Genomic DNA, 27,162 nt, shown 5'->3' on the forward strand with positions numbered 1-27,162 from the left:
AGCTGCCTCTTGCACACCCCACCACTGGGGATGTGCCCACAACCAAGGTACATGCCCTTGACCAGAATCGAACCCGGGACATTTCAGTCCGCAGGCCGACGCTCTATCCACTGAGCCACACCGGTTTCGGCTGAAGATGTTTAAGTAGAGACAAGGGGTCAGGAGGAAACCTGACAGGGTAGTGACGGTCGTTATGGCTGGAAGGAGGGAGGGTGAGACATTTATTTTGCTCTTCGCACTTGGTTGAATCTGCAAGACTTGCTCTAATGAACAAGTGGCCTACGCTGGGGGAAAATTTTTATTTTTTATTTTTTTAATTAAATTATTATCTGTGTACATATACCATTGCGGGCCCCCCTCCCCATACATGCCTTCCCTCCCCAGAGTTTTGTGTCCATTAGTTGTATTTATATGCATTATACAAGTCCTTCGGTTGATCTCTTATTTTCCCCAGATCTCCCTCCCCTCCCCGCTGTAATTTGACAGTCTGCTTGTTGCTTTACTGTCTCTATATCTATCTTTTGGTTCATCAGTTTATAATGTTCTTTATTATCCATAAATGAGTGAGGTCATGTGGTGTTTCTCTTTCATTGACTGGCTTATTTCACTCAACATGATGTTCTCCATCCAGATTGCTGCAAATGATGAGAATCCCTTCTTTTTAATGGCAGCATAATATTCCATTGTGTAGATGTACCATAGTTTTGGATCCAATCATCTGCTGATGGGCACCTAGGCTGTTTCCAAATCCTAGCTATTGTAGATTGTGCTGCTATGAACATAGGGGTGCATATGTCCTTTCTGATTGGTGTTTCTAGTTTCTTGGGATATATTCCTAGGTGTGGGATTACTGGGTCAAATGGGAGTTCCATTTTCAGTTTTTTGAGGAAACTCCATATTGTTCTCCACAGTGGTTGCACCCCACCAGTCTGCATTCCCACCAGCAGTGCACGAGGGTTCCTTTTTTCCACAACCTCGCCAACACTTGTCGTTTGTTGATTTGTTGATGTTGGCCATTCTGACAGGTGTGAGATGGTACCGCATTGTTGTTTTGATTTGCATCTCTCAAAAATTATTTTTTAAAAACTCACATTTTAAAGAGAAGGGGTAGCCGAAACCGGTTTGGCTCAATGGATAGAGCGTCGGCTTGCGGACTGAAGGGTCCCAGGTTTGATTCTGGCCAAGGGCATGTACCTTGGTTGCGGGCACATCCCTAGTGCGGGGTGTGCAGGATGCAGCTGATCGATGATTCTCTCTCATCGATGTTTCTGGCTCTCTGTCCCTCTCTCTTCCTCTCTATGAAAAATCAATAAAATTAAATAAATGAATAAATAAATAATAAAAAAATAAAGAGAAGGGGTAACCTGCAGGGACTCCCAGCAAGGGGGCTCAGGGCTCCTTCTCTCACGTGAGAGGCCTTAGGAAGTGACCCCCAGATGTGAGCAGCTGTTGGTTACAGCCAGAGAAAGCAGGGTGGGGGTGTGAGGACTGAGGACAGCAAATATGACGGGGTGGGGAGAGGACGAGACAGAAAGGAAAATGGAAATGGAAAAAGGAGGACCCATGTGGGAGGGACAGCCAGACACCCAAAGTCCAGGGACAGAGGTGGGGGAGATAGGGAGTAGGGGCAGGAGGAAGAGCCAAATCCAAGCTGATTGGGAGCCGGGCCCAGGGGCAGAGTGAGGTTGGGGGTGGGGAGGGTGTGCTGCGGGAAGAATCCAGACTGGCAGCGGGTGCCAGGGAGACAGACAGAGAGGGCCGGCCTGACAGATCTGGGAGGGGAAGAAGCCAGCTGGAAGGGTGGAGCTAGGCCACCCCCATTGGGTGCGTCCCTCTGCTCCCTGTGCCCGATGGCTGCCTCCCTAACTACCTCCTGGCCTCCTGCTTGGGACAGAGGACTCAGGCAAGGAAACAGCACCCTGAGCCTCCGCGTGTCTCCCCAGCACCCCGAGAATGTCATCAACGAAATACCCCAAGGAATCAACACCATATTTCTGCCGGCCTCCAAGAGCGAGCTCCTCGCCTGGGCGGGTTCCAAGGGCGCCATCGCCTCCGTCGCTGTGCTGAACAACCCCAAGAGCATCCTCCTCCGCCCGGACCAAGGTCAGCCTCTCCCGCAGCCACCCTGGGCCCGGCCGGAGGGATCCGGATTCCCCTGCCGGGTCCTCCGGCGGGGACGCCAGCCGCCCAGCAGGCCACGCTGTGCCCCAGGCCACATCGAGCAAGCTGTGGCTCTACTCAGCAAATCTGAGCGGGAGCCGTGGGACATGGCTACTGGTCCGTTTTTTGAGCCAGAAAAACAGCTCGTTCGTATTATTTATTGTGTGCACCTATAATACTATGTGCCAAGCCCTGTGCCGGGCATTTGGAGACTCTCTGGGAACAGACACAGCCCCTGGTGGGGAGATAACGACACCGATAAGTACGTCATGGGCAGTGAGGGGCTTCGTCCCTAACATGTGCCGAGCTCAGCCCTGTGTGAGTCCTGGGCTGATGACAAGGAAACAGAGGCGGGGGGACTTGCCAGGAGTCTCTGGGCAGTAAGCGGTGAAGGGGAGATTTGAACCCCAGTCCTCCCATGCCCCCCACTTCCCATGCCCCATCCTGTCTGCCCCAGCTTCACAGTGGGGAAGGGTGGGCCTCGGTGTCAGGGGCCGGCTGCTCAGGGAGGGGACTAAGGACGCTTGTCTCTGCAGCCCCGCGGTCACCGTCCTCCTGCGACCTCCAGCCCAACACGGACATGGGCCACAGGCTCGAGTGGTGGCCGCACACAGAGGGCTCCGTCCGCAGCTGCCGCCTGGAGGGTGTGGCTGGCCACAAGCAGGCGCACATCCTGAGGGTCCTGCCGGGCTCCGGCTCCGAGGACAGGTAAGGGTGCCCGGCCCCTCCCCTCCTGAGCCCCCCTCTGCCCCCTTCCCCTCCAGGAAAGAATAGAGTTGCCGCCGAAACCGGTTTGGCTCAGTGGATAGAGCGTTGGCCTGCGGACTCAAGGGTCCCGGGTTCGATTCTGGTCAAGGGCATGTACCTTGGTTGCGGGTACATCCCCAGTCGGGGGCGTGCAAGAGGCAGCTGATCGATGATTTTCTCTCATCGATGTTTCGCACCCTCTCTCTCTCTCTCCCTTCCTCTCTGTAAAAAAAATCAATAAAAGGAAAAAAAGAAAAAGAAAAAGAAAAAGAAGTTGCCCCACCTCTCTCTGGGCCCCGCCCCTGTGAGCCCAAGCCCCGCCCATTTCCACTTCCTTTCCTCACACCCCCATCCCACCAGGGAACCGCCTTGTACCCACTTGGCCTGCCCCCCAGGACCCTCCCAACCCGGCCTTCCCGCCAGCTGACGGGCGGGCTGTGGTCTGTCTCCCGCAGGCCCCGGACGGTGACCGTGGAGGTGAAGCTGAGCTGCACTTCGGGGGACCCTGATGCTGTGCTCATCCTGCAGGGGCCCCCCTACGTGTCCTGGCTCATCGACGCCAACCACAGCATGCAGATCTGGGTAAGTCTGGCTCCCGGACCCTGGCGGCCCTGCCGGCCTCTCCACGGCTCCCGAAGGAGAGGACCCGGACGCCCTGCACCCAATGGTGTCCCTTCTGGCCCCACCCTGGCCCTCTGGTCACTACCCAGCCTTCCTTCAGACCTACGTGCCGCCTCCCCCAGGCAGCTTTCCGCCATCTCCTTGGGAGGCCCTGAACCCAGTGATCGGCAAACGGCTGCTCGCAAGCCACATGCGGCTCTTTGGCCCCTTGAGTGTGGCTCTTCCACAAAACGCCCCGGCCTGGGCGAGTCTGTTTTGAAGAGGTGGCGTTAGAAGTTGAAGTTGAAAAAGTGTGGCTCTCCAAAGAATTGTCAATCGTTGTCCTGTTGATATTTGGCTCTGTTGACTGCTGAGTTTGCCGACCACTGCCTTCACCCCGCCCACAGGCTCATGGGAAGCTCCTAGAAAAGCGAACCCCATGCTGAACTGAAGGACAAACAGTAGGGGGCCCTGGCAGGGAAAACAGCAGGAGCAAAGGCAGAACCGTGGCCGGGCTGGGGCGCGGGGCCAGGCTGTGTGCCCGACTCGGAGCCCCTGCCATGCCTCTCTCCCCTCCTCAGGCCACTGGCAAATACTCCCTCAAGATCTTTCCAGACAAGAGCATCAACGACCACAACCACGTGCTCCCAGACACACCCCAAGGCCTGCTCGGGGAGGCCGAGAGGCTCAACGCCAGCGTGGTGGCGTCCTTCGTGGAGGTCCCTCTGGCCAGCGTCATCTCTCTGCAGGCCAGCAGCTGTGGTGGGTCCCGGCTCCTTCCCCTCCCCTCCTGCCTGCCTTTGCCCGCTCCCCGATCAGCAGCCACGGCGTGGTGTGCACCCCTTCCCCGTGCGAGCCTGGCAGGTCGCATCAGCCCGGGGGAGCCCCACTGTCCTCTCCTGCAAACACGGGGACGGCGAGAGCCGCTCCCTGCAGACAGCTCAGTGCCTGTCCTGCCCGCTCTGCTGCCCGCAGGTAGGCCGCAGACGTCACCCACCCCTGTGCACACCACCCCCCCCAAGGAGAGCTGCAACGCGGACCTGCTCATGGCCCTGCTCCAGCCCAACTGCTCCGACGACACCATGACTCTGGAGCTCAAGAAAAACCTTATCTTGGTAAGGGAGTCCCTGCCCCTCCGGCCTGGCTGACAGGGCCCACCTGGTCCCTCCTCTGACCGAAGAATCTTGGGGTCCTGGCCCTGGATGTCTCACATCCTTCCCAAGTTTCGGTTTTTCCCGCGTGTAAAACGGGGTTGAAAATGGCTCCTGCCGTGTGGTGAGAATGAAATGAGCCTGGCACGCCGAGCCGGCTGTGTGCACAGGAAGTGCTCAGTACATAGCTGCGAGGTCGTTGGCAGTCCTCATCCTGAAAGCACGCTGAGCCGGGTGCTCACTTATAATACCCCACGGGACGAAGAACAAGGGTATTTATTAAACAACCAGAGGTGCGGGGCATGAGTTCGAGCCAGCCCACCCCCGATCCAGCCGGATTGGGCCTGGCCCCGCCCCCTGGTCAAACTCCCAGTGGAGGGGACAATTTGCATATTAGCCTTTTATTATATAGGATTGTATAGTATAACGCAGGCTTTAGACGATGTGGGAAAAGTAAAGAAGGAAATCTCAATCTCTCCATCCGAAGACAATGGCTACCAACATTCTGGTTTGGTTCTTTCTAGAATGTATTCTCTGTATGTTTCTTTCTATATATATATTGATTTCAGAGAGGAAGGGAGAGGGGGAGAGAGGTAGAAACATCAATGATGAGTCATTGATCAGTTGCCTCTTGTACGCCCCACGCTGAGCATCAAGCCAGGCCTGTGCCCTTGACCGGAATCGAACCTGGGACCTTTACAGTCAGCCCACAGACCAATGCTCTATCCACTGAGCAAACAAGCCAGGGCCTCTGTGTGTTTCTTATATAGTGGAATCATATCATATGCACTTGTCTCCGTATAGTCTCTTCACGTATTTTAGAACTTTGACATGTGTGCTTAATATCACATTTAATGAGCACATATTATCCCATCATATCGACAAGCCATTATCAACCCCTCCTCACTGTCAAACATTTAGCTTGTTTCCAGTTCTGTAATGTTGTAAATACGCAGAAATGTCACTGTGCAGACTTTTTAAAATACGAAGTTGTTTTCTTAGGCTGGATTTCCACATTAGTGAGATTGCTGGGTTAAAGTGAGTGAACTTTCTGGAAGTTTTGATACATGCTGACCCACTTTCCAAAAGATGACTCCAGTGTTTACTGCTGATTTATGAGAGAACCGTGCCTCCTCCCTCCCTCCCTCTCTCTCTCCCCCCCCCCCCCCCCCCTCTCTCTCCCTCTCCTCTAATTTTTGTTCAAAAAGCCTTTGCCAACATGGGGAGTGGAATGCGGTGTTCCAGGCTTATTGTAATGTATCCGCTTTGCTCAGCAGTGAGCGTGGGCACGGCTCCACATGACTGACAGTAACCCGAGGCTCTTTATCACTGCGGCTTGGCATTTTTTTCTTGATGATTTTTGCATAAAGAAAAAGAAACGTGGGCCCTTGGTCCTTCATTCTCACCGAGGTAATTCCTCCCGGTGTGTCACAGTTCTTTAACGCTGGCTGCAGTTGTTTGTAACGTTTTGGACGTTTGAAAAAACTGGGCCACGCCAGCTCATCGTCCCTTTGGTGGCGCCTTCCGGCTGTTCCGAGGCCAGAAGCCTTGTGCCTGGAGCCTCGGCAAAGCGTCCATGTCCTCTGGGCCTTGTAGGACTTTTAAGTCTGTGCTAAAGTCCGTGTGGGAGTTGTTTTTTGTGGGTTTTTTTTTTGGGGGGGGGGGCGGGTAATAGCGGCCTATATGAAGCTCCATCTGTCCGCTGCCTCTCCCGCCTGCACTGCCCCAGGGGAGGGGGCGGGGAGGTGACCAGCGGTAGCGGGCATTACTGTTACCCAGTCCCAAGGGGCTTGGATAGTCCATTGCCACCCATCGATCTTGGGAACACGACACTGCACTAAAAAGAATGTGCTAGACCTCCACACGTAGACACAGAGAGATGCGATTCATTGTTCAGTAAGAAAAACAAGCCACAGCATAAAGGACAATATGGTGCCATTTGTTAAAATAAATAAATAAATAAATAAATAAATAAATAAATAAATAAAAATAGCCCTGGCTGGTTTGGTTCAATGGATAGAGCTTTATTGGCACACAACCACAGCCACGTGTGCATATGGTCTGTGGCTGCTTTCAGACTTTGAAGGCAAAGTTGGGCCATGACACCAGGGACCACCCGGTGTGCGAAGCCTGGCGTACTTAAGGCAGCTTGCTGCGCACAGGCAGGCCCAGGCGCCCGCGGTTCTGAGACTGGGTCACGCTGGTGGGGTCTGTGTGGCCCCAGGGCCTGAGCAATGACTGTAGGTCGCACTCACGTGAATTTTAAAATTGTGATAGCTCTGCATTCACTGTCACATGTATCAGAAGGAAAACAATACATAGTAAATCAAACGCGGTGTCGCGCTCTGTATTAAGACAAGATTAGGTACAGGAGCGAGTCGAATTCGGGAAAGGGGTCATCTTAAAAGGAGCAGGATGACAAAACCTAACGCGAACGGACGGAGGGCTGGGGCCTGGGTTCTGATCCGTCTGATGCCTCCTGACCGTGCCCCCCCACCCCCGCCTAGACTCTGAGGTGCGACATCAGCAGCCTGACCTTCCTGGACCCCCGCTGCCAGGCTGAGGACAGGGGCGACCAGCTGGTCCTGCACAGCACCTACTCCAGCTGCGGCATGAAAGTGACAGACAACGTGGTCAGCAATGAGGTAAGAGCGGGGGGCAGGGAGGGAGCAGCCTCCTGGGTACCCCCTCAGGCGCCTCCTCCATCTGAGGGGCGGAGGGCCTTTGGGGGAGGGGCGTGGTGCTTGGTAGGGAGCCGAGGTCCAGGCGGCCAGGGTTGGCTCCGCCTCCCCCTGTGTAAGCAGGTGACCTGGGTGGGGTCACTCTGGACTGACGGCTCCGTGGCCTTGTCTCTGCAGGTGGTCGTCAGCCTCCTGTCCAGCTCATCACCGCAGCGGGTGAGAAGGATGGTCACCGTGTGAACAGTTGGGCCGGGCCCGGGGTCCCTCCCAGGCCGGGAGGGAGCAGGCCTGAATCTCGCCCTGACCCTGGCACGCCCTGTGTCTTCCGCGGGCCCAGCCCCGCTCTGTCCGGCAGAAGCAGGACTGCGGAGGGTTATGTTCTCGGCCTTGCGAGTCAGCGGGTTCCAGCAGACACTGGCTGTGTGGCCTTGGGCAAAACACGTCTGCTTTGTGGGCCCCAAGGTCACGTGTGTGCACAGTGGCATGAGGACCCCGTGGGGTGCTCTGAGCAGCCACTGAGATGGCACAGGGAGAGCATTTCACACAGGCCAGGTCCGGAGCGGGTTCTGAATATTAGTTTGGTGTGGGTTTTTGTTTTAAATATATTTGTATTGATTTCCGAGAGGAAGGGAGAGGGAGAGATAGAAACATCAATGATGAGAGAACCATTGATCGGATGCCTCCTGCACGTCCCACACTGGGGATCAAGCCCACAACGTGGGCCTGTGCCCTGACCTGGAATTGAACCGTGACCTCCTGGTTCATAGGTTGATGCTCAACCACTCAGCCAGCCAGGCTGGTGTTTTTTTTAAAAGATGAGGGTGAGGGTCAGGCAGCGCCTCTGGACCATGACCCCTGCTCCCATCCCACCCTCACCTCTGGGGGCGCCTCCTGGCTGACCACCCCCTCCGTCTCCCGCAGAAAGCCGTGCAGTGCCTCCACACGAAGAGCATCTCCTTGCGGCTGGGCCTCTACCTCAGCCCGCAGTTCCTGCAGGCCTCCGACGCCATCGAGCTGGGCCAGCAAGGCTTCGTGCAGGTATGGACTGGACCTCCCACGCTGCCCGCTCCCACTGTTCATACAGAGATGAGAATTCAACTTTCCAGAGGAAGGAGGGAGCCGGACGGAGCGTGACGGAGGGGAGAGAAAAGGCAGAGCTCAGGGGCTCAGGGGCGGGAACTCCAGGGTGAATCTCGCTCGTCTCCTGAGAGCGGGCAGGGCGGAGCGTGAAGAGCTCTCACGCCCGTCCCCTCGCCCGCCTCCGCAGGTGAGCATGGCCCCGCAGAGCCGTGAGGTCCTGCTCAAGCTGGACAGCTGCCAGCTGGACCTGAGGCCCGAGGCGGACCCCGTGGAGCTCATCCAGAACCAGGCGGCCAAGGGCAACTGCGTGAGCCTGCTGGACCCCAGCCCCCGCGGCGACCTGCGCTTCAGCTTCCTCCTCCGCGGCCACATGGTGCCCACGCCCAAGGCCGGCACCCTCAGCTGCACCGTGGCCATGCGTCTCGAGACGTCATCCCTGGTGCGTGGGGCCTGGGCCGGGACCAATGTGAGGGTTTCGGGAAGGGACACGACAGTCCGGGGGGGGGGGGGGGGGAGGTGAGACCAGATGGCGAGGGGCAGAGCCGGTCAGGCGTGGCTCTTGGCTCTCAGGGGTGCTCCTGCAACACCCCCGCCTCTGATGACTCTGTGTCCAACCTTGGGAGGCTATGCAGCTGCAGCCGTCGTCCATCCATCCGTCCACCCACATCCCTCCCAGTCATCCGCCCATAGTCCTTCCACCATCCCAGTCCTCCACCCACCCACCCACAAGGCATGACCACCAGTGTAATCTCAGTGAACAGGAGGCCTGGGGGAGAGGGTTCAGACAGAGAAAACCTTCTGACTTTCTGTATTTATTAGTCACAGCGCTTCCCCGTCCAGTGGATCTCCTCTCAGGCACTCGGCCTGGACACACAGTCCTCCCAGGCCCTTCACACACAGGGTCTGAGTGTGTGGAACATTCCAGTAGCAGCCAGGATTGTCCCCAACACCCCTCCATAGCACAGTCTCCGGGGCCTGCTCGAGGGCTCCCAGCTGGAGGGCGGGATGGGATGCAAAGCCAAGGCTCGGGGTGGCTGGGCCTGGGGCCTGGGGCTTGGGGCCTGGGGCCTGGGGCGGGGCGTGAGCAGGAGGCGCCCTCAGAGGCTGTGCCCCACACGCTCTCTTCCCTCCCAGGAGGTCCGCAGGCCCGTCTCCATGCGCCTGAACATCGTCAGCCCTGACATGCCTGGTGAGCGCTCCCCGGTCTCTCTGGGGTTCCTGGCTGAGGTCAGAGTGGGGCACCACGGACAACCCAGAGGGATTGCCTAGGCTCATAGCACGGAGGACCAGAGAGAGAGCAGCCCCGGGCTCGGGGGCGGGGGGGAGCGGGCAGGACAGGGCTCCCCAGCTGCCCGGAGTCAGATCCACAGCTGCATCTCCCGGATGGAGACTCCTCTGCTCATGACCGCCCTGCGGGAGGGTCTCTGGACCCCACCTCGCTAGCTGACGGCACAGGGGGATGGGGCCTGCAGACTCAGGTCCGGATGGGACAGGGGACAGAAAGCACCTGGGGGGGCTGGCCTCACCGTAAGGCCCCCAGTGCGGAGGATGCCCTTCAGCCCAGCACCCCCAGCTTCTGTTCGTTCCCGCTGGGCCCAGGCCCCCACCAGACAGGAGAGTCCTGACCCTCCCTGGAGGCAGATGTGGGGGGTACCCCCCTCTTTGCCACCCAGGCCAAGCCAGGATGGAGCCCCGCTCCCAGCTCACAACCAGGAGACAGTAATCCCAGGTCACGGATAGGAAGTCAGGCCTGATCACACAGGGAAGAGCCAGGGGTGAGGAAGGAATGAGGCTTGGAAAACTCCAGAACTTAGCCCTCAGAGGTGGTCTGCCTGTCCCTCCCGGGGCACCGGGCTCAGAGGGGGCAGGGCCTGGCCCACAGTTACTCAGTGAGGAGGGACGGGCCCTGGATGCCCAGGCCCCACACTTTGCTCCGATTATGCCGGCCCCCTCAAACGCATCTCCCTCAGCCCGGGAGGCCTGAAGAGGCCCTCTTGGTGAAGGGTCATAGCGATCACACCTCAGTGCCAGGCGTGGCTGTGTGGACCCATTTGCTAGATGAGGAGACTGAGGTTGCTAGAGAAGTCAGGGCAGTGGGTGTGCTCCTGGCCAGCACAGGGGGAGGGAGCCAGGCAGGAGGCAGCGGCGCTGACCCCGCTGTCCCTCCCTCGGCCGCACAGGCAAAACCCTCGTCCTGCCCGCTGTGCTGGGCATCACCTTCGGCGCCTTCCTCATCGGGGCCCTGCTCACCGCTGCGCTCTGGTACATCTACTCGCACACACGTGAGTATCCCAGGCCCCCACAGGAGTGCTCAGGACCCCTCTGCCACCCCCCGGGGGAGCCCGCATCGCCTCTGGGGAGTGGGGGGCCCTGGCCGGGGCCCTGACCTCCGCCCCTGCCCCCAGGTCCCCCCAGCAAGCGGGAGCCCGTGGTGGCGGTGGCTGCCCCGGCCTCCTCCGAGAGCAGTAGCACCAACCACAGCATCGGGAGCACCCAGAGCACCCCCTGCTCCACCAGCAGCATGGCGTAGTGCCCGGCCCGGAGCCCCGGGGGCCGCCCGGCCAGCCCTCGCCCCGCCCGAGACACTGAGCGGCCACCAGCTGGGAGCCACTGATCATGAACTCACTCCGGGATCCCAACCCTCCTCCTCGACCAAGGACGGACCGTGCCCTCTGCCTCTTCCTCAGAGGCCTGCTGCCAGTGGGGGCACCAGCTTGGAGCACCCTCCACCACGCCCTGCAGACCCTTCAAGCTCAGTGGGCCTGGGGGGCGGCTGCCCGGGACCACAGAGAGACAGAGCGCTGCCCTATATGTCCACCCTGTTGTAGAAGCCCATGTCCCTGTTATCCCGAACTGGATCCAGCCCGCGATGACCGGGGCTGGGCAGGAGGTGAGAACTCAAAAGACTCTGCCCAGCCTCCTCCGGCCACAAGCGCCGCCTCCGAGACCAGCCTCGAGCCGCCAGGATCTGATCCCAGCAGCGCAGCTTTGGGCTGGCACAACTTTGGGGGGGCGGGGGGCGGGGGCATGGAAGCCGAGGAATGCCCAGCCTGGGTGCAGGGGAGCCTGGCTCCTTCCCGCACCGGTCACATGGAGACCCCTCCCCCCGCCCATCAGGATGGCAGCAGATAGGAGTGGCCAGGCTGCCTGACCTGGGCCCACCCTATATACTCATCACCAATAAATCAGACCATGAAACCAGTGCTGGGCCAGAAGGGAAGGGGCCCCTAAAATGATGGGGGGGGGGCAGCTCTGGGTTCAAATCCTGGACGTGCCACTTGCTGGCTGTGACTGTGGGCGGGTGCTGTGGCTTCGGTAAGCCAGCCCCGTTCCCTTGTCTGTGAGATGGGAATGAGAATTCTCGGTCACATGGTCTCTGGGGAGTGGTGCAAAGCAGTGGTCCACAAACACCAGGCCACTGAGGCTCAGACGGGAGGGGCCTGCCCAGGCCACACAGCCAGGCTCCTGCACAATCCACTTTCTGGGCCACCACAGCCCCCCGCCTCCTGTTGTCTGTGAGGGAGCTAGAGGTCAAAACTCAAATCAAAGATTTTCATTTAATCCAGCCACCCTCTGTCCCCACCGCCCCCAGGCAGGGCCCTCTCCTTGTCCAGAAGGCTGCTACTGAGAGGAGGGAAACTAGCGACCGACAGCTGGCGGGACCCTAGGCCTGGGCAGGACGCAGTCTGGTGAAAGCTAAAGCTGCACGGCCGGGCCTGCTACCCCAGGACCCGCCCCCCTCCCCGCTATCAGGAGGCAGGACGGAGAGGCCAAGCACCACGGGTTCAGAGACAGGATGTCCGATCTCCCCCTCCCGCCCACCAGCCATCCATTTCCCTGCCCAGAGCCCGGGCCCTGGGCCAGTCTAGAGGAATCAGGAAAGCAGAAAACAAGGCACCTGGTGTGGAGTCCGCGGAGAGGCGCAGGGCGGGTGTGGGAGGCCCCGCCCCCAAGGCCTCGGCCCGGCTACTGGGACAGGGAGGGGTCCAGCAGCTTCAGCACGCCGCCCACCAGGTGCAGGCTTCCCGTGACCAGCACATGGACGGCGGCGGCCTCTCGGAGCACGCTGGCCCCGCTGCTGGCCACAGGGTGGGAGAGGAGGTCCCGAGGGGGGCTGGGGGTCTGGAGGACAGGGTCCCGGCCCTGGCTGATCCACTGCAGAGCATGGGAGATGCAGCTGAAGACGAGGGAGCTGGCGCCGCGGGGGTGGGGCAGGCGGGGTGCCAGCAGCAGGGAGGCCGGCCCCCCAGCCTCCGGGCTGGGGGCGCTCCAGAGGTCCGGGCCGGCCGCCGCCTCCTGCAGGCGGCTCCAGTGCTGCTGGTGCTCCAAGCAGCGGAGCAGCACCTGGTCCAGGGTCACCATGAAGTTCTGCTGGTCTGCAGGACACGGGGGGGCGGCGCGTCAGCAAGGCGGGCGGGGGAGGGCAAGCACGCTGGGGACCCCTGCTTAACTCAGGGCCTTTCACCTGCACTGCCGGTCCTCAGAGCGGACACGATGAGGAAACTGAGGCTCAGGGAGGCTCGGTGGCTTCCCCAGTGTCTCCGAGCTGGTGACGAGCAAAGCCAGGCAGCTGAGCTCCAAGCGGGGGCTTTTGCCCACTGAGCAATCTCCCCACCCTCGCCTCTGCTCTCACTGGACGGGCCATCACGGGCCTGCATGAGCCTTTCCAGGAATGCTGGTTCCCGGGCTCTCCAGACTCCCAGGCGGTCTGATGTGGGGCCTGGGGAGCTGTATTTTTTATATCATTTCAAAAAAATTTTAATGGGACCCATTGTAAAAAAGAAATACATTTTACAATGGCAACCCAGTACTCACATATGTGTATATTATTGTCTGGAACAGAATCTTCAAAAAATAGTACCTGCCCTTACTTTGTGCAAGATACACAGGTATTTTCTATTTGATTTCACTTAAAGTAGAAAATGCTGGTGAGACCCACTAATTGATCTCAAGGGCCATCAGGAGGTTTTAACCTGCATTTTGGAAAAACGTTTTCCCGACAATTCCTTTTCAGTGTTGCAGCCGCATGCAAAATGTATCAAAGGATATTTCTACCATAAGACAAATCCAGCTCCTCCCCCAGCCACCATGCCTGCCACCTCTCACCTGCGTTGCCCACGGATGACACCTCTGTCAGGTTGGGGCAGAAGACAGCGTAGTCGAACTGGCAGGGCTGGAAGGCCAAGGGGTGAAGTGAGGTCAGAGCCCCAGGAGGATGTCCATCCCGCCCTGTCGTCCACGCAGCACAGGGAGTCCCCCCACGTCCCCCCTCTGGAGAGGCCCTCCGCTGGGGGTGCTGCATACACCCCGCCACAGCACCTCAGTGCCACCCCCTCCCCCAGCTCCCCCCTCCCCCAGCTCCCCCTGTGGTGGGGGGGAGGGGGAACAGAAGCTTGGGGGCGTGGCTACGGCTTAAGGTCGCCTAGCTACTAAACCAGGAATTAGCTCCAAATCCAGGCATTAGCCCCATTCTACAGTTGAGGAAAGGAGGTCCAGGGGGTGGGGTGCCGCCCAGCCAGAACAGGGCTGGGCTGCCTCTCACCTGCAGCAGCTTCAGCAGGGCCGCCGGGTCCCGGTCACCCGTGGAGTTGAAGAGCAGGACGCGCACCTCGGGCCCACTGCGAGGAGAGGGGAGTCGGGAATGGCCGCACCCCTACCTTTCCCGAAGAAACGATCCTCCCTCTACTCCCCGGCCCGCCCCATCCTTCCCGAGGCCCCGCCCCCGGACCCGGGCCCCGCCCCGCCCCGCACTCACCCCTTGCGGCGCTGCAGCGCCTGGCGGAACCAGCGCACGCAGGCCTGCACGCTGCTGCAGGTGTGCGCGCCGTCCAGGTACCAGGTGAGGGGCCCGCGGCACAGCATCTGCGTCCGGCCAGGCCACTCCGTGTCCCGAAGCCCTGGGGGACGGGCAAGGCAGCTCTTCACTCTCCCATCATAACCCGCACCCCTGTCTGAGCGCTCCCAGGAGCTCACCAGCCCAGCAGCCTGTGAGCGGTGCCAGAGGGATCAGCGATTCTGCTTCCTCTGATGGAATCTTCTAGGCAGCCCTCAGAGGGGCTACTGTCTTATATTGGCCCTTAGCTCAGAGAGATTAGGTCACAGAGCATATGAGTCTTGGAACTGGGATGTGACTCAAGATCTACCTGGCCCCAGAGCTGTCTCATGACCCTGACATGGGGCCTGGCACACAGTGGGCACACTGGAACCATTTGCTGAAGGGGTTTGACAGCCATGAGCACCTACTGTGTGCTGAAAGCTGTGGGGGAAGAAGCCTGACAAATATCACCATTCTTATGAATCTCATGGTCTTGTGATGACGATGACAAGGAGGACAGTGACAGCAGCTGCCACTGGCTGGGCACTTTATTCCATCTGGACAGGCTCTGAGCTCAGTCCCCTGGTGACATCACCTCACAGTGGGTCCTATTATAATCTCATCTGGCAGGTGGGGAAACTGAGGCTCACAGAGAGTTCGTGAACTCAAGGTCAAGGACGATTACTGACGTCAGAGTCCTTTCTCTTGGGCACCATATCAAACTGACCCCTCCTCTCAAAAAGCGAAGAGGGAGGAACATCTGAAGGGACCTGTGGGCAGGAGGGTCACTCACCATGCCGCATGGGGGCCGTGGGCTGGAACACGGGGGCCAGAGGCAGCTGACACAGGAGGCTCGGCCTGGACACTCTCAGCTCCCCAATGCCTGGGGGCAAGGGAGGGCGGTGTGGGCCGAGTGTTCTCAGGGCCCTCAGAGCAGGCTCCGCGTGTCCTGCCCACCAGCCTCAGAGGCAGGCTCCGCGTGTCCCTGCCCACCAGCCTCAGAGGCAGGCTCCGCGTGTCCCTGCCCACCAGCCTCAGAGGCAGGCCCCGCGTGTCCCGCCCACCAGCCTCAGAGGCAGGCCCCGCGTGTCCCGCCCACTCACCGTGGCGGTCCTTCCGCTGCAGCCAGCAGCGGGCCAGCTGCAGGGCCAAGGCGGCATTGGACCGCTGGTGCTCTCCCTCCAGGCCCAGGGTCAGCGGGGGGGCCCCGTCCTCCAGGGCGTCCAGCGGTGGACACAGGTAGAGGGGACACTGCAGAGGAGTCAGAGGAGCTGCTGCCGCCTCCCTGGGCAGGAGGCCCTTCCCGATGTGGTCAGCTCCCCCATCTTTCCTGCCGGCCAGAACCCAGCCCTGCTCCCCATCCGAGTGCTCCCGCTGGGCGAGCACCCAAAGGGGTGAGGCAGCAGCTCCCGGCACTCACCGAGACCTGCTCGGCGCGCTCCCTCAGCACCGCCAGGGGCCCGTCAGGCTGGGGCACAGTGAAGGCGGGGACGCCACGCTGTGGAGGACAGAGAGGAGGAGACAGGGCTGCTGAGGATCTCCACCTTCATCTCTGGCCTCTGCATTCCTGGGTCAGAGCGGCCCATCAGCCTCCCTCAGAGTATCAATGGGAACCACCTGATGGGGAGACTAAGCTTGGAGATGAGCCGAACCGGTTTGGCTCAGTGGATAGAGCGTCGGCCTGTGGACTGAAGGGTCCCAGGTTCGATTCGGGTCAAGGGCATGTGCCTTGGTTGCGGGCACATCCCCAGTAGGAGGTGTGCAGGAGGCAGCTGATCGATGTTTCTCTCTCATCGATGTTTCTGACTCTCTATCCCTCTTCTCTTCCTCTCTGTAAGATATCAATAAAATATATTTTAAAAAGAGAAAAAAAGATTGGAGATGAGGCTCAACTTGCTCAGTCACATGCAGAGCTCAGAACCCAGACCCCGCTGATGCCCAAGACCCTCCTGAGTCAGGACACCAAGGACCCTGCCCAGCCCCCCTTCCCTGAGCTTTAGGGCCAGGCCCAGGTACCTCCCTGCCCTGGGGCTGCCCGGTCACCTTGAAGATGCCCCCTTTCTGCCACGCGATCTTCTCCATCGTGTCCCCCAGGAGGCTCGTGTGGTCCATGCCAAGAGCGGAGACCCCACACACCACAGGCTTCCTGCCGAAGACGGAAGGGCCGTGATGCCCCCGCCCTGGGCCACCTGGGCCCGGCCCATCATCCCTCTCCCAAGCAGCCGCCCTCACCTGACTATGTTGGTGCAGTCATAAGCCCCGCCAATACCCACTTCCATCACTGCCAGGTCCACCTGCAGAGGGTCAGAGGGCATGGCAGGGGGTACAGGGCACCTGGAGGTCACAGGGGAGCCCCCAGCCTCCCCAAGGCCTTAGACACAGGGCGTTGGGAGCGGGCACAGACCTTCTCTTGCAGGAAGACGTGGAAGGCCATGAGCGTGAGGAAGCGGAAGTATGCAGGCATGGAGACACAGCTGCTGCTGTCCTGTGGATGGGAACACGCCAGGGCCTGAGGTCCATCCGCCTCTGCTCTGGGGGGGGGGGGTCCCGGGAGTGCAGTGCCTTCTGGGTCCCTCCGCCCGCTCCAGTGCCCGCTCCAGTCCCCCGCCAGCCCTCCTGTGTGGACACCTTGGTCTCCTCCAGCCTGTGGTAGAGGCGCCAGAAGTACTTGGTGAAGTGCTCGGGGCTGATGGGCTGCCCGTTGATGCGGATCCGCTCGCGCACCTGCACCAGGTGGGGAGAGCTGCCGGGACACCCGAGGTCAACAGGGCTCCCTGCTGGGGCTCCCCCGGCCTCCCCCAACCCCCGTCAGACCAGTCTGTCAGCAACACAGACCTGATCGTGTCACCGTCCTGCTGAAAACCCTTCCCCTGCCCTCGAGAGAGTCCCAGCTCTCCACACGGCTTCCCAGGCCCAGGTGGGGCTGATGCTCCTGGCCTGTGTCTCTCCTCTCCCGTGCCCCTCGACAACTCCCTGTGCCCGGCCCTGCAGGGCATCCCTGGGTGGACCCACAAGGCCACACAGGCTCTGGTCGAAGCCTGGGTTTTTCTCCAAAAACGTATTCTAGGTGCTGGCTGGTTCTACAGCCCCCCAGAGAGCGGGGAGCACCACGTGCCCCTACACCTCGTACCTGAAGAACCCCGTCTTCAGGCCGTAGCTCCGGAGGATGCGCTCCGTGAAGGCACAGGTGGAGCCCTAGAAAGGAAAGTTCTTGTCTGGGCAGGCCCCACCCCACCCATGGGCACGCTCTCCCTCCCCCGGGCCCCGCCCCTCACCTTCCCCTTCGTCCCAGTCACGTGGATGATGTTCAGCTGGTCCAAGTCCTCCACCTGGAACAGAAAGACGAGGTCCTCCACTCAGCAACAGGACTCACAGGCCAAGAAAGATGGGGGGTGGCCGCAGGCCCCGCCCACTTTACCTGCAGCCCGCTCCGCGCCAGGAACAGCTTCATGGCTTCCAGCTGGGCCTGGGGGTCGCCCCGCTGGCGCTTTACCTGCTCCAGGTAGCTGGCGTTGGTCTGCAGGGTGTTGAGTGTGCGCACGGCATCCTGGCAACAACAGTCCCCGGTGGCGGGTTAAGGCTCACTTGGGGTCCACGGGGACAGAGGCCCCCAGTTACCTAAGGCCAGGCCAGTGCACCAGCCTGCCGGGCCAGCCCTGTTGCCCAGCTCTGAGGTTAGACACCGGTGAGAGAGAGGTGGCATCGTTCCAGCTCTGGCACCAACGGGAGCCTGAGGCAGCTCAGCCGCACCCAGGGAGTGCCAGGCGAGGCGGGCAACAGGAGTAACGGGGTTAGCCTCGCTTTGGGTGCCAGCTCCCCCGGCTGCACCCCGGGGGCCTTTGCGCTCATTCCCTCCAGTGGGGTCCCCCACTACATTGGGCCCCTACTGAGGTGGGGCTAGAACCACAGAAGGTTCTGGAACGAACGGGAGGTCTAGAACTGGAGAAATTAGCATAAGGAATTCCTGAAGTCTTCCTTCCATGCCTGACCCTGACGACTGAGATTCCATATCCAAATCAAAAGTGAAACTGCCTGAATACGAGGTAGTTTCTCACTATTTATGGAGGGTGGGATAAGGTGATGGTTGTTTAAATTTGGTGGTTTTTTGGGGGGGGCCTGCAGGGATATTTTGTGTTCATGTGTGCAAAAATAATAAATTGGCATTCCTGTGCCACTCCCCGCCTCTCAAAAAAAAAAAGAATAAGAATAAGAGCCCTAACCAGTTTGGCTCAGTGGATAGAGCATCGGCCTGCGGACTGAAGGGTCCCAGGTTCGATTCTGGTCAAGGGCATGTACCTTGGTTTCGGGTACATCCTCAGTGGGGGGTGTGCAGGAGGCAGCTGATCGATGTTTCTCTCTCATCGATGTTACTAACTCTCCCTCTCCCTTCCTCTCTGTAAAAACACAATAAAAATATTTTTAAAAAGGGGGAAAAAAGAAAGTTTCTTTAAAAAAATAAAATAAAAACACAAAAATATTTTTAAAAAGGAAAAAAAAAACAGTTTCCTTTCTTTAAAAAAAAAAAAAAGAATAAGAATAAGAATAAGAATAAGAATAAGAATAAGAAGGCAGAGCTGCTTGAAGCCACAAGATGGAAAAGAGAAGGCAGATGGGAGGGAGGGTGTGCCCAGTCACTAGCCAGGAAGGCAGGTAGGTCGGCCTCAGGAGGGTCCACCTCGGAGGTAAGAGTGGGGGCGCTCTTTATTTTCCCCCGGGACCCTAAGGGTTGGTTGGAGGCCCCACTCCAACTGGTGCCACCTGTCCGGCTGGCATCAGGTTCTGGTCTCTGGCCACTGGCCCTTGGCATGAAGCCAGGTGGAAGTTTCCTGTTTTCCAGCTTCTTGTCCCAACCCCACCCACACTCCACTGATTCTGGAACACCAGGACCCCGGCCAGCGGGGCCGCTGGACCTCTGGGTCCTATCACGGGGCGCCCCCTCCAACTCCATCGTGGGGCACTTCAGCCTCAGAATTCCCAGATGGTGGTCCAGGCCAGCTCCCTGGTCCCCGTCCCCACTGCGGGACTCCAGGATGTCCGGCCCGCGGGCTCCCGGGCTCCCGGGCTCCATGGGCTCAGTTCCCAGGTGCCCTCCGCAGCTGGCACCGGGAGGCGGGGAGCCCAGCGCCAGCCCACGTGTCATCGCCGCCCGCCGCGGGTACCGGTACCTGGTATTCCATGCCGGGCTCCTGCGGCGCGGGCCGCGCGCTAAACTCTCGCGCTCCCGTGACCCCGGTCGTTACGCCGCGCGGGAAAGCCGCTGCCAGGCGGAGACTTGCGCGCAGGCGGCTGCGTGCCCGCGACATAGTCCCGGGCCCGGAGCCTCACACCGAGCCCGAGCCGGCGACGTCCTGCCCCGCCCCTTCCCGCCCCGCCCCGCCCCGCTCTCCGCCAATCAGCGCCGCCCAAGGAGCCACCGGAGCCAATGAGAACCCGCGGGCGCCATCTTTGTGAGGGGCAGTCTCCCGTGCTCAGGGCTTCGGCCATGTTTGTGCGGGGCAGGTTCCTCGGGCAGCTTCGGGCGCAATGAACTTGCACTGCTTTTGTCATCCTCCTCCCAAGGCCACATCCGTCATCAGAGCCACTCGTCGTTAGCATCCCTCAGCCTCTACTCCGGGCCGGAACCAGCTCGGAACCGGCTCCGAGCCGGATGAAAGGACCTTACAGGTGCCACGGAACCACGGCCCCAAATGTCCCAAATACACAGAGACCACAGGCAGCGGGGGACGGTCCCTGCCCTCGCGAATCTGACAGCCCGGTTTGGGGCCAACAGAGCAAAAGCGAGGACGCTGCTGGGGTGCCTGGGAAGTCTTTCTGGAGGAAAGCAACATCCTGGAGGGAGACCTGGGGGCAAGGGGGAGTCGGCGAGGTGTAGGGATGGGAGACAGGTTTCCCGGCAAACGAAGGGAACGATGCGTGCGAGGCAAACGATTGGAGAGAGAGAACTAGGCGCCCAAGAATAGCACTTCCACCTGGTGAGCCCCATAGTGCCAGCATGCTACCCCCAGCAGGGCCATGCAGCCTGCTAAGAACTTTGGCTTAAATTTGGATGACAATAAGATGGTTTTAAAAGAGATGACAAGGCTAGATTTGCACTTGATTTGCTGTGTGGAGGAGAGCCTTTCGCCTCCATGGAAATGTTAGGATGGACAGTCCCTTTTTTTACAGCTGAGGTCTAGAAAGGGGGGTGGCGAGTGGCTGCAAACACCCCTGGAGAGAAGTTCCCACACGTGAAAGGCAATCCTTCAGAAAACGGGCGGAATTTCAGGACCTCCCTTCCTTTTTCCTGCAGGCATTGGGGTAACTATTTACCAGAGATTGGTTTTGAAATAAACAAAGGAGGGCCAAAACTGGTTTGGCTCAGTGGATAGAGCATCGGCCTGCGAACTGAAGGGTCCCAGGTTCGATTCCTGTCAAGGGCATGTACCTTGGTTGCGGGCACATCCCCAGTGGGGGGTGTGCAGGAGGCAGCTGATCAATGATTCTCTCTCATCAATGTTTCTAACTCTCTATCCTTCTCTCTTCCTCTCTGTAAAAAATCAATAAAATATATTAAAAAAAAAACAAAAAGAAAGAAAGAAAGAAAGGTGTTGGGAAGGCTCCTTCATTAGCTGGCTGGGCTTCCGCGCCTCACATCAAGGCCAGGTGGGGCACCTGGACAATAAAGAAGTCCTTTCCTCTCTTGGCTTCTTCCTCTTTTTAATAAGTGAAACTCTCTCTATACATGCTCATGTATATAACTTAGTAACTGCATAACAATTGTCATAAATACGTTTTAAGTTTCTTTTGCTTACCCCCTCCCCTCACTTGCTCCTTTGGAAATCATTGACAACCGGGCCTTGTCAATGCAGATGATATATTCCTGTCAACTTTTTTTTTTATTGTCTAAAGTTTTACGTATGTCTCCTCCCCCCTTCCCCCCCCCCCCATCTGTCCACTTTCTTACTCAACAATAGGTGTATAGGGATTCTTCTAAGTCTTAGAATCTAAGACAAGGACTTAGCAAACAGTTAAGTAGCACTTCTCCGGCCAGGCACTGCTCTAACCACTTCCCACATAGTTGCTCATTTAGTCATCACAATCCCGTGAAGCGGCTGGGAGTATTACCTTCTTCGTTTCACAGGTGAGGAAACTGAGGCACAAAGGAATAAAGGGACACGCCCGAGTCACAACAAGATTTTTACTGTAGCCTCTTTGCCCCCCTCCCACTCCAGGCACCAGCATCCTAACTCCCCTCCTCCCAAAGCTACCAAAGGTCTGTTTCTTGTGATCTTTCCAGAGAAATAAGCAAATTTTTTTTCCCTTTTATAGTCACTGGTAGTGGACCATACATGCGGGTCTGTGTTGTACTTTACCACCTGCCTTTACATCCTGGACCTGATTCGGAGCCGTGTCCGTACATAAGAGCCTCCCCATCCGCTGATCCGTTCTCCGAAGTGCTGTCTGGGGTGGAAGTACCACTGTGTATGTGACCATCTCCTGCGGGAGGACATTCAGGTTCCCCGGATTTTGGCATCACCAGCAGTGCTTCCATCGGTAGCATTTTATCCTCGTCATTTCTTCACGTGCCAGAGTGTCTGATGCACACACACTCCAAGATAAGCAACCGCTGGGCTGGAGGTGCTTTGCACTGGACACTTTCATACTTATAGCCACTTTGCCTGCACCCCCCGCAGGCATAGCCAACCTTTCTTCCCCACACAGACCTTAAGCCCACCTTGATCCTTGTCAATATCACGTGTGGAAAAATGCATTCTTGGGTTATCGGTTGCATTTATTTTATTTGGAGGAGACTGAGCACTTTCTTATTTAAAAAACAAAACACAGCCTTTTGTATTTCCTTTATAGTCTGTTCACCTCCTTTGTATCTTTGCTTTTTATTTGAAAAGTCAGAGGTGTGAATCGTAAAATGAGACTATTCAAAGGAACAAACCGGTTGGTGAGACAGGGTGGAGAGTGGGATCCCATTTTTGTGAAAATAATAATTTAGAAATAGCCTGGAAGTTATGCCCCAAGTGGTAATGGCGCTTAGCTCCAGGTGGCCAGGCTAGAGGTGACCTTTGCCCCCTTTTGCTTATGTGGGTTTTATAAAATGTCCCCGGAGCGGGCATAATTAGGAAAAAGGGCGAACCATTCCTACCGCTCTAGGCGGCTGCACCTGGACGCACCTCTTGTTTGACTTTCTGGAACAACGGGGTCAGGACAGTGAGGCCCAGCAAGGGGCCCAAACCGCCCTGGAACCTGGCGTGGCTTCCCGGGGGTTCCTGGGGTCCCCACTCACGGCCACGTGGGGCCCTCAGGAGGGCACAGGCCTGTGGTGCGGGCCGTGCGATAGCCAGGCCACAGACAGGCTGGCTCAGTCCTGCCTCCTCCCCTCGGAGCTGGGCAGAGCCTTCGCTGCTGGAACCAGAGAGCAGCTGGCTTTTCAGAGGGAATAATGCTTGTCTTCCCCCCCACCCCACCCCCCGCCCTATTTTTTTTCCTATCTGTGACCATTGTCCGTGGCACCTGCTCCTTGGGGTAAGGCTTCTGGAGCCCCCTCCTGGCCAGGCGCGGTGCTGGGCCGGTTTTACAGGCGCGGAAACAGGACCTGGGAGTCACCTGTGAAGGGGACCAGCCAGCAGGTGCAGCTGTCCCTGCTCCTCTGATTCCCGTAACTACTGACTGCGCCCCTCCGATCAAGCTAATTAAAGGAATTCCTGGCTAATTTTTTCCACCTGTAACTTGGATTTTCTTAAATAATAGTTAATGTGGGTGCATTCCAGACCCTCTACGTGCACCTGTCTTCTTGGATCCTCACCCCGTCCTGCAGGGAAGGTTCTGTTTCAGGACCTATTTCTCAGAGGAGGCAACCAAGGCCGAACAGGGGGAGTGACTTAATCATTCACTGGGCACCAGTGTCCACGTCCAAGCCACCCCTGGACCCTGCCCCCCTTGCTGCCCTGTGCCCAGTGAGGCGACCTGGTCATCTGGTCAACAGAGTGGGCCTTGGGCCAGCTCTTACTTCAAAGGGAGGCCCTGGGGCTGCTAAGGAGCCCTGTGAAGTGCAATCCTCACCTGACCCTGGGGCATCCCTCAGCTCTTTCTCCCCCTAGCGGACCCACACCATGTGACCCAGGCAAGGCACCCAGTCTCAAAGTGAGAGGGTCTAGATAACCTTGTAGGGGCTGCTGTTTCCAAGCCCTGGCATCTGGGCCTGCCCCTCCTCTGCTGCTGGGCACAAGGTTCCATCCAGTGGACTCGGGGGGGCATGGCCCAGCCTGGCATGCAGCCCTGCATTCTCGCCGGGGCTTCAGACTGCACAGGGAGGGAGGGAGGCCCCTTCTCATGGCACCCATTCAACAGAAGAGGAAGACTAAGGCTTCGTGAGGCTAAGTGGCTTGTCCAGTGTCTATCAGTACGTGAACCTACATCCATGCTGCACCCCTTGTAGCCAAGCCTGGGGTTCCCATCCCGAGCCCTAGCCCGTCTCTGCCCCAGCCAAGCTGGAAGGCTTCCGCTGCCTGGTGAGCCGCCTCACCTCGCTGAGCCCTGTTGCTGCATCTGTAAAGTGGGATTGCAGTGGCGCCCACCTCAGGGAGCTGGATGAGGCTGAGAGAGAGGGTGCTGGGCCAGAGCACGGAGCCAGGGCTCCACCCATGTGCCAAGGTTAGAAATCTTTAACAAACTGAGTCCTTAATGGCTCTTAACCACACCTACCAGATCTATAGGCTGCAGGCAATAATGGTTTCAGATCTGTAAGATGCAGATAACAATGGGCACAGGGCAGGTGGGTAGTGAACACTTGATCCATGTGGCCTTAATTGTTATTGGTTTTTTTTGCAGGTTACTGAGATCATCAGTGGTGTTTCTGTTTTGTTTGTTTCTTTTAATCCTCACAGGAGGATATTTTTCCATTGACTTTTAGGGAGAGTGGAAGAGAGAGGGAAAGACAGAGAAATATCAATGTGAGAGAACATTGATTTGTTGCCTCCTGCAGGCACCCTGACCAAGGCCAGGGCGGGGGAGGAGCTTACAACCAAGGTACATGCCTTTGACTGGAATCGAACCCAGGATCCTTTGGTCCACAGCCCAATGCTCTATCCACTTAGTCAAACCAGCCAGGGCTGTTATTGTCTACACTAATAAAAGGATAATATGATAATTAGACCAGGAGACCTTCTGGATGTCCTACTGGACAAAGCCATGGTGGGGCTAAGGCAGAGGCAGTTAGGGGCGATCAGGCCAGGAAGGGAGGGCAGGCTGGCAAGAGGGGGCAGTTGGGAGTGATCAGGGGGGGCACCTGTGAAGGCAGTTGGGAGTGATCAGGCTGGACGAGTGGTGCAGTTGGGGGCAATCAGGCTGACACGCAGAGAGGGTAGGGGCGATCAGGCAGGCAGGAGGGTGAGCGGTTAGGAGCCGGGGGTCCCGGATTGCGAAAGGGATGTCCGACTGCCCCATAGAGATCGGCTCTAAACCAGCAGTTGGACATCCCCAGATCGGAGAGGGTGCAGGCCGGGCTAAGGGACCCCCCCCCCCACACACACACACACAAACTTTGTGCATCAGGCCACTAGTTAATAATAATGAGACTAGCAGTCCTCTTCAGAGTAGTCCTGAGAGTTCAATCAGCTGAAACCAGCCTACAGATCACACATGCCTGGCACACAGGACCCTGGAGGTAGCCTCTGCCAGCAGCCCTGCCTCACGGTTCTGCTCTGAGACCCTCCACAGCCACGCTGAGGCCAAGGCTTACCAATGCAAGGTTTTCCTTGAAAGTGAGGGTTTATCATTGCTGATGATCTTGGACCCCTGAGGTCGTTTACACCAATTTGTACAAAAGAATGAAGAGGCTGAGAGAGGCGGGCGCCCGCCCAAGGTCACAGCGCCCTCCTACCTGGAAAGAGGCAGATTTAGCCGAGACAGGCCCCCCGGGTGGGCCCGGCTGCTCCATGGCTGCTTCGCACCCCAGCTTCTCAGCTACAGGCCAGGAGGTAGCGAAGGATCTGGCACCTTTCATTCCTGACTTTCATGCTCCCCACTCAGACAGGCAGTGCTGGCAGGCCACCTCTGCCAGGCCAGGCTCGCTCTGACCAGGCTTCAGCTGGGCTGGAGATGGGAGGGGAGTAAGAGGACACCCACGATCCTCCTCCTCCCCACCCAGAAGCACAGGGCCTCCCGGGGTGCAGGGAGGAAGTCTCACCTGATAGGGTCCCGCTCTCCTCCTGGGACCTGCCCACGGCCCTCTGGTCCTTCTGGAGGTTTCCAGAGTGCGGTTCCCACGGGTTAAATAACAACCGGGTGGGGTTAAAGGTGAGCAGGCCGGCGGAGACACTGCGGGAGAGGCACGTGTGGGAGGCTAGCAGCGCTAGGGGCTGGCTTTGCTGGGCCTTGTATCACAGCCTCTCTCTCCTTATTCTTAGGGCCTGTTTGCCCTGGCCCTGCCCGGCTGGGGTCCCTGAGCAGGGGGAGTAGAATTCAGGAGTGAGAGGCTGTGGTTCTCCAAATCTTTTGGTTAAGAAGCCAGGACACAGACCCATTTTCCAGCCTGCTGGGTGACACTGGGCCCGAGGGCCGACCAAACACAGCCGCTAGCAAAGACCTTTCCGGCTCTGCCTGACTCACTGCCTTGAGATTCACAAGTGCATCTTCTGATACTACTTGCCTCAGGGTCATGTTCTGGGGCCCAGACGTCCCTCCAGACTGCGATGGCTGGCACACCAGGGCTGGAGGCTGAAGCAGAGGGACCCAGGTCGCCACTAGTCCTGACCTCCTCTCTGGGGTGTCCTATGGGGAAATGGGGTTTGGGGGGAGCTTGGAGCCAGAAGCTCCAGGGCTTGGGGCCTGCTTTGGTTGTTTTAAAATATGGTTGAAGTGCATGAATAAAAACACTAATTCAGGGAATATGGGAAAGCACAGGGGAAAAGAGCCACAGGAGAAAAAAAACCACGGGCAGTTTTCGTGATTGTTTTTCCTGTAAAATGAGCTCCGGCGGCGCATTTCCCACCGCGGCCTTTGGAACCACCTCCCGGCAGAGCCTACACCGGGGCCTCCTTCCTCCTCGCCCCGCAGTCCCTCCTGGGCCTGCCTGACCGGGCTGCACAGATCCCCGCGGCGGCTAGAGCTGCCCTCCCGCGCCTAACGGGGGTTTGGACATACACTGAAGTTAAACTCTGCTCCTACCTGTGCTGCTCCTATCTTACGCTTCCCGCATGCAGGCTGCCCTGCAGGGTGGGTGCATGGGGCGGAGGCAGCGGGAACAGGTTAGGGGTACGGCCCTGGCGTGGCCACAGGGCCCTTCTATGGGACAAGAATCCACAGCCGCCTTCTCTGCCGGGCCTGGGCTCTCAGCCTACGAAGACTCGCTGGTTCCTAATCCCCCTCCACGGGAGGGGGTCCTGCTTCCTGTCCTGCTCCCTCCACCCGATGGCTCCCTCTCTTCTGGACCGTCAGGATCTGTGGGAACGATCACTCCCTGTCCCCAAGACGCTCTCTCACTGTCACTTCTCACTTCATCCATTGCCCTCAATCCCCGGACAACGTCTAACGCTGGGCCACGTCTCGCCTCCTCCAGCGGGGACTCCAAGTGGAGACTGGACAGCTGCTCCTAAGACATTCCTCTGAGTGGCATCGCTGGGCCCAAGAATATGGACCTTTGATAGGAACCTGATCCTTCAGAGGAAAAACCCTGCGAGCTTTCCCCAATAGTCACGTCATTTAAAGGAGGACCTCGCTGGTTTTGTCCTCCGATTGCTGGTTGTATAGCATCCTCCCAAAATTCATGTCCAACTGGAACCTCACGATGTGACTTTGAAAGTCTTCAGAGACGGAATTGGTTAAGATGAGGACATACTGGGTCATGGTGAGTCCTTGTGAGAGAGCACAGAGGGTAAGACCCCCACGTGACCATAGGAGAGGGATATGTCTACAAGCCAAGGGCACCAAGGAGGCA

The 27,162-nt window shown here is 58.4% G+C and overlaps 2 protein-coding genes across 5 annotated transcripts in view; one reads left to right on the top strand and one right to left on the bottom strand.

Moving 5' to 3' along the window:
- The window catches only part of ENG (endoglin), a 31,572-nt gene extending 19,952 nt beyond the window's left edge, over positions 1-11,620 (top strand). Inside the window, exons 4-15 of one of the 2 annotated variants that reach the window (XM_045573671.1) lie at positions 1,944-2,103; positions 2,697-2,868; positions 3,363-3,489; positions 4,089-4,269; positions 4,483-4,622; positions 7,166-7,303; positions 7,517-7,555; positions 8,261-8,377; positions 8,607-8,858; positions 9,554-9,608; positions 10,600-10,701; positions 10,825-11,620. In XM_045573671.1, the coding sequence (XP_045429627.1) occupies positions 1,944-2,103; positions 2,697-2,868; positions 3,363-3,489; positions 4,089-4,269; positions 4,483-4,622; positions 7,166-7,303; positions 7,517-7,555; positions 8,261-8,377; positions 8,607-8,858; positions 9,554-9,608; positions 10,600-10,701; positions 10,825-10,949 (1,608 nt within the window). In that variant the 3' untranslated portion in view covers positions 10,950-11,620. The remainder of the gene's footprint in view (positions 1-1,943; positions 2,104-2,696; positions 2,869-3,362; positions 3,490-4,088; positions 4,270-4,482; positions 4,623-7,165; positions 7,304-7,516; positions 7,556-8,260; positions 8,378-8,606; positions 8,859-9,553; positions 9,609-10,599; positions 10,702-10,824) is intronic. The other variant, XM_045573672.1, reaches the window with a different exon arrangement.
- A 337-nt stretch (positions 11,621-11,957) lies between these two features.
- On the bottom strand, positions 11,958-25,497 carry FPGS (folylpolyglutamate synthase). Of its 3 annotated transcripts, XM_036416183.2 has the most exons (16): positions 25,414-25,497; positions 25,108-25,319; positions 17,653-17,781; positions 17,510-17,563; positions 17,365-17,429; positions 16,863-16,989; positions 16,639-16,719; positions 16,467-16,528; positions 16,278-16,380; positions 15,655-15,732; positions 15,338-15,485; positions 15,028-15,117; positions 14,175-14,316; positions 13,962-14,037; positions 13,526-13,592; positions 11,958-12,795 (listed from the first exon to the last, which is right to left on the bottom strand). In XM_036416183.2, exons 2-16 carry the CDS (start codon positions 25,228-25,230, stop codon positions 12,386-12,388), a joined length of 1,755 nt encoding a protein of 584 aa, XP_036272076.1. In that variant the 5' UTR covers positions 25,231-25,319; positions 25,414-25,497; the 3' UTR covers positions 11,958-12,385. The 3 variants fall into 3 exon arrangements, with proteins under 3 accessions (XP_036272076.1, XP_036272074.1, XP_036272075.1); XM_036416181.2 differs by lacking the exons at positions 25,108-25,319; positions 25,414-25,497 and adding an exon at positions 19,400-19,592; XM_036416182.2 differs by lacking the exons at positions 25,108-25,319; positions 25,414-25,497 and adding an exon at positions 19,400-19,591 and having other exon boundaries at positions 16,863-16,977.
- Positions 25,498-27,162: the final 1,665 nt, after the last annotated feature.

The sequence above is a fragment of the Pipistrellus kuhlii genome, unplaced genomic scaffold (genome assembly GCF_014108245.1).
Source record: "Pipistrellus kuhlii isolate mPipKuh1 unplaced genomic scaffold, mPipKuh1.p scaffold_m20_p_53, whole genome shotgun sequence".
Taxonomy (NCBI): Eukaryota; Metazoa; Chordata; class Mammalia; order Chiroptera; family Vespertilionidae; genus Pipistrellus; species Pipistrellus kuhlii.

Excerpts from the sequence above, each read along its gene's own strand:
- FPGS (XM_036416181.2), bottom strand. The coding sequence starts at position 19,537 with ATGTCGCGGGCACGCAGCCGCCTGCGCGCAAGTCTCCGCCTGGCAGCG. Across the intron at positions 15,118-15,337 it reads GCAGCGGAAGGACCGCCACG|GCATTGGGGAGCTGAGAGTG; the intron begins GTGAGTGGGCGG and ends CCTTGCCCCCAG. Across the intron at positions 14,317-15,027 it reads CACGGCCCCCATGCGGCATG|GGCTTCGGGACACGGAGTGG; the intron begins GTGAGTGACCCT and ends CCCGTCCCCCAG.